The sequence below is a fragment of the Chelonia mydas genome, chromosome 2, assembly GCF_015237465.2.
Source record: "Chelonia mydas isolate rCheMyd1 chromosome 2, rCheMyd1.pri.v2, whole genome shotgun sequence".
NCBI lineage: Eukaryota > Metazoa > Chordata > Testudines > Cheloniidae > Chelonia > Chelonia mydas.
In genome coordinates this window covers 75,111,026-75,124,028 of record NC_057850.1, presented here as the reverse complement: position 1 = coordinate 75,124,028, position 13,003 = coordinate 75,111,026, and the positions used below count along the sequence as shown (strand labels likewise).

Here is a 13,003-nt window from a genome sequence, read left to right as displayed (position 1 = left end):
TACACGGCTTTTAGCAACATGGCCGTGTCCACATGGCCATGACGCTAAAAGTCGGGCAGTGTAAATGCTGTTTGTCGGCACTTTTGCAGACAAATACTTCCACCCCCTACCAGCGGAGTTCACGTTGTTGACAGGAGAGTGCTGCTGCTGACGAGCCGTTTACACTGCCACTTGCCACTGCAAAACTTTTGTCTTTTGGGGAAGGGGGATGGGGGGGGGCCTGTGAACGACAAAAGTTTTGTCGTTCAATTGGCAGGGTAGACAAGCCCTAAGCCATTAAATTCCTTGTGAAAGTCACCAGTATAAAGATTGCTAATATTTGATCTCATCTGATCTACAGAAAAAAGTCAGTCTAATTCTGTTTTCCCTTTTTCTCCTTCAGAAAGCATTTGCCTATGCAGATGAAGATGAAGGCCGACCAGCAAATGATTGTCTACTAATATATGATCATGAAGGAATAGGTACTCCTGTTGGTTCCATTGGCTGCTGCAGTTTTATTGGAGAAGATATCGATGACACCTATTTAGATACGTTAGGACCAAAATTTAAGACCTTGGCAGAAATCTGTTTAGGCAAAGTCATCGAACCCATTCCAGGTGTTAGTGCTACCTTTCCCAATATTGAAAGTGATCTAAAGCTGCCACCACCTGGAACTACGATCATCGTTAATGAATCTTCATCTATGCCTCCTACAGTTGGTAGTACAACAATTGTTACCGAAAACACTTACACATCTGGTTCTACGCTACAGCCTGCAAGGCCTATACCTGATCCTTCGCTCCATGGTAACGTAATGGTGACTGAGACCTACACATCCGGCTCCACTTTTCAACCACCCACACTTAGTGTCGATCCTGTCCGTGCATCAAATGTTGTTGTAACAGAAAGGGTGCTTGCCCCTGCCTCTGCCTCTGATTTGCGCGGCATTCTAGATATTCCTGATCTAACAGATGGGGCAAATGTTGTAGTCACAGAAAGGGTAATTGCACCTGGCTCAAGGTTACCCCCTTCTTTGAGTATCCCTGATCTAGCAGATGCATCAAATGTAGTGGTGACAGAACGGGTGATTAGACCTGCCTCTGGTCTGCCAGGCAGTTTAACTGTTCCTTCTGAGCTATCAAATGCACATAATGTGGTTGTTACAGAGAGAGTAGTGTCTGGCCCTGGCATGGGGGGCGTGAGCGGTATGGTGGGCATCAGTGGAATGGGGGGCATGAGCAGCATGACTGGTCAAATGCTTAGCGCTGACACTCATCTTAGCCAGACAGTTGGATCCGTTTCCCCTGGTACATCTCGAAGAAGGGTAACAAAATACAGCACGGTACAGTATGCTAATCAGTAAGGCTTCTATTAGTATATTTTTCTGCAGAGATCATGATTTACACTGAAATTTTTAACTCTTACTAAATATGCCTAAGTATATTTTTATTATTTATAACTAGCAAATAATACTAAAATTCCTGTGATTCTTATCTGAGTAAGAATCTCGTAAAGCTATCCAGTTTCAAAGTGAAACACAGAAACATTGTCAATGGGGGAAAGTTCAGGTAAGCAACTTTAAATATTTTCTTTTATTATTACAAATGCAATGCTAAAAACAGATGGTGCTTCCTCTTCCATAGCATGGCTTTTGCATATTGTCAGTGTTAAGAGTGAGAATATCATTCATCACCCTCCTAATATACATTAGTCAGCTTGCTCTCTATTTCCCTGCCATATTTCTCAGGCAATATGAAAATGGAACAGCACTGGAGCTGTGCTGAAATATTTAGGACCAATTTGAACAGTTAATTTGGTTCAGGAGTAACCGATTTATGCAGAGTCTATCCAGAGCAAAAATTTCATATTGGATATCCATTTCCAATACTTACTCAGCTAAGCTTAAAATGAGCTTAAAATTGGTCCAGGAGAAAGAGCTTAGCATCAGAATGTGTCAGTGAGAAGGAATCACTGTATGTATATAGTACTGACATGCATGAATTTCATATGGTGCCCATGCTGAGATATTTTATCATATTTATGGCCTGTCATGATATCTTTGGCCTTTATTTAAATTAGGATTAATGGCCCTGTGACTGATTAACTGCCCCTCTCCCGCTCCCAGATGTGGTGTGGCAGTAGTGCAGTGCTGTCTCGGGAAAGGGTCATCGTTGTGACTTTTCAACACAGTGTTTAACTAATCACTTTCATTTGCATGGGGTTTACATTGCATGTTGTCACTATACGTTTTACAAAAAGTTACTTATCCTAAGTTATTCCCTTGCCACTAACATAATAGAATGTATAGAAATAGTTACAAGCATATAAATACAGTATATTCTCATTACTCACCACTCCTCTCAGTAAATACCAGGACTTCCATCCTGAAGGGTTTGACTCAAAACACAGCACAACTAGTCCATCTGATCTGGTAAGGGTATGAAACTATTAGTCATGTCTGTGTCTCCACTAAACTTACTACCATAGGCTAATCAGCCATGACTGCTATCCTCAGTGACTCAGAGGTTCTTAGTCAGGTTTGCTGCCATCTACTAACCAGAAGATAGTCTCCAATTTCTGGGTATATTCTGAGTATTATATTATATCTTACTAGTTTTCTGCACTAACAAATCACAAGGAAATATCATCTTAGCTTCATGTTCTGTGGGTACAACTGCAGTTTAGTCAAAGTGTTATAATTCTGATTTTGGCAGTAGAAGTCTTTCAGGAGAAGAAAAAACTACTTGAGAAAACATAGCTTTGCTAGCGCACAGTACAGAGACTAGATATTTCATATCATGTCTGTACTTTGCATTGTATTTTGAAAGTGAATTTGAATATGTTAAATGGGAAAACTACATGGAAGTCCTTATGGATTTTATCATCTAAATTAAATTGGGCGTTTAGTTCCTATTTTTCCACAAGACGCCAGCTCAGCCAAAATCTCAATTTGCTTGATACTAAATAAATACAAACAGTAAAAATCTGGCCTCAGATTTCAGCTGATACTAACAAAAAGTTGGAAATCTTTTATCCATTCCTTAGTGCCTCTGTGGATAGCTTACTAATTGCATATATACATCATAGAATACATGAGGCTGAATGAACAAAATACTGAAATATAGTAACTACCTTGTTTCAATTCTGTACCATATGTAAAGTATAGTAACTAGTGTACACGACAATACTTTAGTGTAAATACAATAAAATTATTCATGGGGCTTGTTTTGTCACTAAACTATAAAATCTGTATTTCTTTTCCCTCTTGCTTTGCTCCTTCAATGCTGATGGGTAAGTTATTGAGGAGTTTACGAGAGTTGTATTAGGATAATCACTTGCTCTCTGACATCACTTCCCATGGGTTAAAAGGGAGAAGGAGACTTAGTCACCTACCTAGATTGATTTATCTCGTAAGATCTGGACAAAGAGTTTCTGAGCCTGATGTCGTTTAAAGGCTTTTCTAAATTATGCTTGCTGAAATGCAAATTGGCCCACTGTCAAAGACAGTGTGAAGTGCCTTCTGCAGTGACATTACAGCCACAGATACCAGTGGCTTCCTGAAGTTTATCATAAAGCCCAAGGCTGCCTCACAAAAGGGTTCTCCCATGGTATTGTATCCGGCTTCAAACCTCTTATAAAGCCACTTGTTGTGCTACATATTCTACACATTAATGCTGGTGTAAGTCTCTTAGGACCTGATTCTGCAATCCTCACTCAAGTTGGGTATCACTTTGGTTTTATTGACTTAAATGAAAATTTTCTGCCCAGTAAGTCCTATGTAGTGTGAGTAAGGATTGCAGGATTGTTCATTGAAGAAGGAAAACAGGTTGCTACTGTACACAGGCTTATGGTTTCATGACTGAGTATTGCAAACTATAAAGTTCAGTACAAAAATCAAATGTTGCCTTTTTCACTGACCAAAAAGCTATTATTAACAAAAATGATTTTGATGTAAAAAAGGATTTTTTCCAAAATATCAGTGTTGTGTAAGTATTTCTCTAATCATCTTATGCAAATCAAAAATATTCTTCCCCCCATGATATTCACTAGTTGTAAAATTAGGCTTCAGAAACACTTGCTGCATTCTTTCTTTACCCTGTTGAACAGGAATGTTGTATGATGTATCAGTGTTTGAACTAGCTATAGTCTCTTGCATGTCTAGGAATAGAAATGGTTTTAAAAAAAGCAAAAAATGTTAAAAAACCTGGATCTGTTTGATTATACAGTAGTTGCCTTTCTTTGTTAGTAATAATTTCTGCCAACTCTTTTTAAAGAACAGTAGTTTGATGTTTAGTGAAGTGTCATGAAAGAATATGCTAGTGTAGTTTTTTAACACTTGATTTCCCATGGATCAAGCAGCAACAACATTATTCTCTTTCAAACTGCACTACCAATGCATTTATGAATATTAATTTCTCTTGCTGTGTAATTTCAGCTTTTAAAAAAAGTTTTGTTAGTAAGATATGGAAGTTTTTAGCTTACTACAAATTGTTGAACAAAAATGTATTTGGAAATGTAAGAAATTATTCAGTTTATTAAAAATTCTCTACAAACACTTTTGCTAGACTTATTATTGCTGGAAATGGCATATAGTTTAATCCTCATTAAGAGATATTTAGTTTAATTTTGCTTTCCTTCAATTATTGTATAAAAGTGTGGTTTCTGCCTCGGTTGTTTAATAATGTTGTTTTATAATGCAACGTAAGGGCTGTTCAAGTTAGAAGGGCAAAACTGAATGCGAATATGTAGATTTCAATCCTGCTGCAAGCCTTTCCCACAAAGTATTCCCGCTAAAGTGTGAAGGGCTTGGAGAAGCAGGTCCACAGCTTTTATATTTGAGCCTGATCCTGCAATTTTACACAGGATGAGCTAAATCCTCAACTGGTATAAACAATGTAATGCCATTAAAGTCACTGGAGCTATGCAAATTTACACCAGCAGAGGATCTGTCCTGGTTACTTCGATTGGAGCACTACCTGCCTTGGAACTGCAGGATTTAACTCTTTGGTCTCATTCCTGCTTCTTTTGGAATAAATAGAATTTTTAATATTGGGAGTAGGATCGGGCCCATTATTTGTAACTCAAGAAGACTCATGCTTACAGTTTAAAAATGAAGCATATCATTAGAGAGTCTTCCTGTTTTGTCTGAGATAGTATAACCATACTCTTGAAATACTTTCTGCTAATGAAATCCCTAACAGCATAATTTCTTTTATATGTTTAAACTAAATTTTACTTGTTAATAGTCAGCTAATGGCACAGAAATAATAAGATAGAGACAAATATCTATTTACAATATGTCATGCTTTTTTAAGAAGTGCTGGTCAGGAATTTTTGGCCAAAATGTCTTTTGACAAAAAACACAGTATCTGCAAAATGTTCTGCAAGAAAATTTCAATTATGCCAAAATGTTTGGATTTTCAGTCAGAAAAATTGAAATGACATATTTGATTTGCGGTCAGATCAACCTGAATCAAAACATTTTGATTTGTGTCAGTTCAACATTAATCTGTGTATGTCTGTGTTGATACAGTGCCTCACATGCCCTCATTTGCCTTTATGAGCCAAGCTCCCTTTCTGGATGATATTTCCTATGATGCCCCACAGTCTCCCTTCTAGCTGAACCATTGGAGTGCATCTTGGGAAATATAGGCCAGCCACGTAGGCCAGCCCATACAAAAGAATAGGGGCATGAGGCACCTACACTACAACTCCCATGAGACACTGCAGCAACTCAGAAGGACACAGTTTAGTGTTGAATCAAGTCAAAATAAAATAAAACAATTCAGTTCGACAAATGGAAACAAAACATTCTGACATTTCTGAATCAATCATTTTCTGAAATTTCCATTCTATGAAAAATGTTTATATTTCAACTTTTCTACTCAATTTGTGACAAAAACAAATTTTGAAACATTGGAATTTCCCATGGGACACAAATTCTGAATTTCAACTAGCACTACTTTTAAAATGTTTTATTTGAAAGTAGTATGGGTTTTCTTTTTAGAAAAGTACATTTTTTAATTTTTAAAAATCTAATTTAGCACTATATTTTGTTGTTAAATCTTGACAGTCTTTCCTTCAGTATTTTATACAACATTGCAAACAATTGATTTAAATATCTGAGCAACAAGTTCTATCTTTTATTAGTCACTGATCATTTTCAAATATATATTGATAATATAGTGACTTCCCTGGGAAGACTGCAATATAATACACAGAGAGGTACTGGAACTGGCAACATTTCCCCTTCATTTTCAGTGTACTGAGAAGCTGCCATTACTTTTCAGTGTGGAAGCAAAACAAAGGCATAATAAAGGATCAGCTATGCCCCTTCTCTGCACAAGCAACCCCCATGGAAATCTATGGGAGTTATAGATAGCCTATGGCCCTAAATAATAACACCATATTCCAATTGCACTGAAAACTTATGGTAAAGGAAACAATGACAAAAATATACTTGTGATATTTTCAAAAAACAAACAATCATCTGACCATAAAAAAGTCACTTTCTTGTTGCCGTTGATATTTAAAAGGCCATCAGAGGTATTCTTTGGAAAGGAACATGTAATTCAAGATGCAGTTAAATAAAGTATAAAATAAAGTATTTTATCTAAAAAGCGAAATAAGTACTCTGAAGCTGTTTAACTGACATTTACCATGTAGACTGACTTTTCATATTGATTATGCATTAGCAGATTTATTTGCAAGTAAGTTTGTTTCGCTGATTTTATATGTATTGTCTATTGATTGGCTATATTTTTATACTTTCTCAAAAGCCCTAATAAAGTGATATTAAATACACTGTTTTTGTTGAAGAGTTCTTTTCAGCTTGTTCATTAAAGGTTTATTTAAAGTCATTCAAACTCTAGGCGTAACAGATGGTAATTTTACTCCCATAGTTCACAATCCCACAATGAGTCCTTGTGTATGGAGCCCTCTTGGTTTCAGTGGAGCTCCGCACAGGTGCATGGATATGTCTGCGTGGAGTTCATGGCTGGATCAGTGCTTTAGGAAGAAAGGGAGGTCTTGTGACCCTGGACTGGGACTCAAGAGACTTGGCTATGCAATAGACTTCTTGTGGGACCTTGGCAAGTCACTAAATTTCTCAGAACTCTCAGTACCTTGTCTGTAAAATGGGGATGATAATTAATTCCCTGCCTCTTAGGTTATGTCTACACTGCAATAAAAGACCTGTGGCACTGAGGCCCAGAGCCCAGAGCACTTGACTCAGACTTGTGGTGCTCAGGCTGCAAGGCTAAAAAATAGCAGTGTAGACATTTGGGCTCAGGCTGAAGCCCGGCAATGGGGGAAGGTCTCAAAGCCTGGGCTGAAGCCCAAGCCCAAATGTCTACATTGCTATTTATAGCCCAGCAGCCTGAGCCCCGAAAGCCTGAGTCAATTGACCTGGGCTCTGAGACTCAGCACTATGGATTTTCTTTGCAGTATAGACATACCCTTAAGGTGTTGTGAGGATAAATGCATTAATGTTTGTATGGTATTCAGGTACTATGGTGCTGGGCATCATATAAGTACCTAGATAGATTTTCCAACCATGTATCTTTCACCATCTGATACTGTAGGCTACTGAACACCTGCTGCAACCTTCAATGCTGAGAATCCACCTTCAGCGCCCATTAAAACCAGTGGAAGTTGAGGGCTGCCAGCACATTTTGTAATAATTCTGTTGCATTCAATTTGTATTTGATAGTTCCACTACTTCAAGCTCAGAAATACAGTATTGAGCTAGCTTCTAAATTATTTCTGTGGAGTTGAAAGTTTGCCTCATGTTGTTCAGTTAACATTACCAATACTACAGTTCTGATGTAAGACAAAAGAACCCTCGGTATTTTTATGAAGCAAAATCAGAACTAATTGATATATAATGGTGCCAAAAATTACTGGATATTAATGTTCTGCCAATGTCATTATTTGGGGTATATATTTTAGTACATTTATTTTACTCATTTAATATATTACTCCACATGTGTTACTATCATTGCTAATATGACTTATTGAAACTTGAAATATGAACAAAAAGTCCAGCCCCAACATCTTTAATTAGGTAAAATTCCCAGTGAAGTTATGGACCTAAACTGTCAAAAATATTTAAACATCATAAAATAACAAATATGCAACAAAGTACATGTTATCACTGATATTAAACAGAATACCTTGCACTCTACAGCATACAAAGCTGTGAAATCTTGAGAGTCTAGTGACTACGGGTCCATGGTTCTGATCCTGTTCCCACTGAAGACACTGAAAGCTTTGCCACTAACTTCAGTGGGAACAGAGTGGGAGCCATTTCGGTTTATTTGGTTTTGGGTTGTGTTATTTTCTTTATATTTGCCATTTAAACCAGAATTTATTGTGCATTTACATAAACCAATAAATAGATTGTGAGAGTATGTATCCTGTAATCATTCCACACAGGGAATCTGGCATAAAAATACATGGCATGTTATGTCTGGCAGAACTGTCATCTTGCGACAGATACTATCTTGCTTCAAACTGTTCATGGTATGTAAAAGAAAACTAACCATTTTCATCAGTACAGTAATGTGACATTTCAAAAGAAAATGACACTTCTAAGTATACATATGAATTTATACACACACATACAATTAATTTGGCATCAACTTTTAAAATGTCATACCTCTGAGAAAAGTAATTGGGATGAGGTTTTTTGGTTTTTTTTTTACTAGTCTGATAAAGCCATGTGTAACCAAAAATAGCAGGCTCAGTGTGAGATGGGGGTTGCAGCATTTTATGGCATATTGTCTTCTACACACATGCTTTTCAGCTGTGATATGACACAGGCTATGCCATACCACAGACTAGCAGTATCATGGTAAAGACCCAGTAAATCCTTCAAGCTTGAAATCCCCTTGACTTCATTAGGCATTCTATTCACGAAGGATTGCACCACCGTCAACAGGTTCAGCAAAATGCATGGGTGTGACAGGCCTCTTGCTTTCCTGTCATGCATTACATAATAAAACAAACTTTTGTTGCACAATGTTGTAATCTGTAGCAATGTTGATTATTTATGGGGCAAGGCTCTTTTTCCCCAATGCATGGCATCTCCAAACCATACAGCTGCTGTTGAGCGTCTCACCAGTTTTCCTTCTCAACAACTGGGCCTTTTTGGTGAGATTAAACTGTAGATGAATCAGACATAATGGATTTCAGGCTCTATACAGAGTGATTTAGGTTTTCCCTTCTGTATCCTTAAAAGGATTTATTTGTTCTTGTATTTAATCCAATTCAACTAAGAATAAGTTCTGCTACAAAGGGCACAACAATACCCTTAAAGGCTTCTGTAGCATCATGGTATTCTCATTCTACACGATAAGAGTTAAGGCATTTTTCAGAGTGCTATTTTCTTCCTCCTCAATCTACTATTTCTCTGATCTAAATCCCTGTTTCTGGAGTGCAGGGTCAGCCACATGAAGCTCCCAACTACTGCTAGCATGAGGAATGTGGAATAAAGCTGAAATCCACCAATCACCAAATCATTCTGAAACCCATCAACAATGTGGTAAAGAACTAACAGGGAAGCACAAAGGTGTAGGTGACTATTCTTTCTGTGACTGTCTGTTTTTTGTTTTAGGTTTTAACTCCACGGAGAGAGAGAGAAACCTGGGGCCTGATCCTAAGAAGTGCGGATTACCCTGAGGTCCTCTCAACTGCAGCTCAGCATCTTGTATGGGTAGGCTCAAGCAAAATTTCAGTGCACATAAAGTAATACTTTCTAGGGGACAGAATGAGTAGCACCTTACTGTATGGGTAGCCCCAGTGAAGTAAATGAGATTTCTTAAGGAGAAACATGCTACTTAACAAGAGTAAAGAAATCTGGCCCTAGAGTAACAACAATATTGTGGTTTACCAATACCTATAGTTTAAAGTTATTTTGTAGAAAAAACAGAAAAACTTAGCAAGAAAGGAGTCTGGATATTTTATATTTATTTTTAACTGACCATTAGACATTACAGAGCCAAACATCATGCTGTCTTTACAATTTCTTTGAAATCTACCGGTAGTCATGAACTCATTATTCTAATGACAGGTTTCAGAGTAGCGGCCGTGTTAGTCTGTATTCGCAAAAGGAAAAGGAGTACTTGTGGCACCTTAGAGACTAACAAATTTATTTGAACATAAGCTTTCGTGAGCTACAGCTCACTTCATCGGATGCTGGATGCATCTGATGAAATGAGCTGTAACTCACGAAAACTTATGTTCAAATAAATTTGTTAGTCTCTAAAGTGCCACAAGTACTCCTTTTCCTTTCATTATTCTAATGTTCATCAGGATCCAAAATGCCACCCTTACTCGCACTGGGTAAGATTTTTCAAAAGCACTTAAGTGATTTAGGAGCATAACTCCCATTGAAAATTAATGGAACATGTGCTCCAAAGTAACTTAGACTCTTGAAAAGCCCAACCACTGGGTAGGATGTTACTCACATGCGTAATCCCATCAAAATTCACAGGAATACCGAGGGTGAGAAAGATTACTGAAAAAGACAGTGTAACTGGGCATTCAGTGAATCATTTACCTAGGAAGTCTTGGCTATTCTATACCACTCTTACAGTTTTTTCTTCTTAACATATTTTATCCTTGATGTTATATCTTTTCTAGTTCATTTCCATTCAGTATTTGCCCAAATAGAGAAAACAGATCAGTTTGTGTTATAAATAAGGAAAGAAAGAAAAGTATGTTGGACAGATGACAACAAAGGAATAATGGTGGACTCTGTCGTTTCAGACATCACCGGATGTAAGTTAATATTTCATTTCAAAGGCTGCACTTACGTAAAATGTGAAAAACAATAACGTTTAAAAGTAAAATTCCAACTTTAACAACGATAGAATGAAATGCTGAGGTTTATGAAGATTTTTATTAGAGAGCATCTCCTGTACACAAAATCTGTCTGATGGCAAATACCCTTTGATAAGTACAGGAATAAGAACCTCCCTGCAATAACAGTTTTTCTCTCTCCTTTCTAGATAATGACAGTATCTTTTCCCTTCATTCTCTAGTAGGACTCCAAAACTTGAAGCCCCTGTTGTGCCTTCATATATTCAGTTTTCATTGTATCTGGTATTTCCTAGGAGTTTAAGCAAACAAATTGGTCAAATTGTATTTCTTATTCAAATTGCAGTGTAATCAAGTTCTTTCAGATGAACTAATGGGGCAAATCATCCCATGGTTAAAAGTGCAGAAGGAAATCTCTTACTGGATCACATCATGAAGATCCACCATGTTACTCTGTCAGGGCACTGGGAAGAGATCCCACTAGAAAAAGCCATGGAGTCTGCTGGCAAACCTGGCTGATCCCCAAAGATCTGCAAGGATTCTGGCCTCCCAGTGGCTCTCATTGAAACCACACTATCAGGGACCCCTTCCAGCCACAGCTGCCCCATTGGGGTGGGGTATATAGAAAAGATAAAACAAACCTGAGCTGTATTTACTTTCCCTATAAATCTCTACAGGTTTGAAGAGAGGACAATGTGTGTGGTCCTCCAGCCCCTCTGTTCTCCCTCCCTTTCCCCAAGGGTGGACTCAGACCCACAGAGGACATTCTATATGATCCAGAGAGTGGGTGGAAAGTTGCTCTGGAGATAGATAAATTCCTCCTTTTGCTTGGAAAAAAATAGATCCACGTATGGGGGCAATCCAGGCCATTATGAGGGATTTGGGTAAGAAAAAATCATAAATTCAGATTACCACAAGGGGTACAAATTTCCTGTTCTCCCAGAAAATATTCAGATAAAGGTCCAAATTCTACCCTAAAATTTTCACCACAGAATCTAGGCAAGAGGATAATTTGGGGTGATTTTGCAGCTCACAATAGTCTCTAGAAAAATCTTGATATGGCTACATTCTACCTGATTGAAAGATAATCATAGAATATCAGGGTTGGAAGGGACCTCAGGAGGTCATCTAGTCCAACCCCCTGCTCAAAGCAGGACTAATCCCCAACTAAATCATCCCAGTCAGGGCTTTGTCAAGCCTGACCTTAAAAACTTCAAGGGAAGGAGATTCCACCACCTCCCTAGGTAACGCATTCCAGTGCTTCACCAGCCTCCTAGTGAAAAAGTTTTTCCTAATATCCAACCTAAACCTCCCCCAGTGAACTTGAGACCATTACTATAATGGATCTCTCTGTCCTCCACATTTGTACTCTCCAATCCTTAAAAGGAGATAGGAGTTAGGAGAAAGAATTTCAGACTAACTGCACAACTTCCAATGCTATCTACCTTCCGACACTGTTCTTTGCCTACTATTCAAATATGCCTTTTGGAACGGACAGCTTGGTTTCTGTAGTCCGTTCTGACGTGGAGCTACTGGGATATGTGAATGAAAAGCTTGCCATGCAAGTATCAGTATTTAATAGCCTTGGCATGGGACGTTACAGGGATTTTTGCTTCAGCTAAATGCCGGCTATTATGTACTGCAGAGGAAAAGAATGATCAACACTGTGCTCCTGTCTTCCCTTCAGACCACCTTCATTTCCTATAGATAGCTGTGTTCCCTAAGGAATAGCTTCCCTGTAGTTAACTCAGGTAATTGCCACTCAGGTCTGTGCACCTGAGTTAGCTTAACCCAGGTGTGAGCAGCCACACTGCAAAGTCCTACCTGAGTTACTGTGTCCTCACTGGTGCTGCATTCAACCATGTGTGTCACTAGGATTTTGGGGGGCATATCCTGTGTTTCTTTTGTGCTGCAGTAAGCTGAGTCACTCTATCATTTTTTCCCAGTGAATTGTGGGAGAACTTATCTGACTTTTGGGGCACACAGGAAGGAATCTTGAGAAAGTACTAGAAGACTATCAGCACCTGAGTGGTTTAGTGTGCATCTTTACTGCCAAATGGACAGGTTACCAGCCCAACTGAAAGTGGAACCCAAGTTCTTGCCTTCATCCTCAGCCACGTAAGTTAGCCGGTGTTGAAAGCACCACTTACCTTGAGTGAGACATTTTTGTGCGTGGAACAGAGGGGAAATAAGAGCAACACCA

At 38.3% G+C, this 13,003-nt stretch overlaps 1 protein-coding gene across 1 annotated transcript in view; it reads left to right on the top strand.

Moving 5' to 3' along the window:
* Positions 1-6,802, top strand: part of LOC102939567 (desmoglein-1-beta) — a 39,903-nt gene extending 33,101 nt beyond the window's left edge. Inside the window, exon 16 of the mRNA XM_027821260.3 lies at positions 383-6,802. Within this exon, the coding sequence (XP_027677061.2) occupies positions 383-1,342 (960 nt within the window). The 3' untranslated portion in view covers positions 1,343-6,802. The remainder of the gene's footprint in view (positions 1-382) is intronic.
* Positions 6,803-13,003: the final 6,201 nt, after the last annotated feature.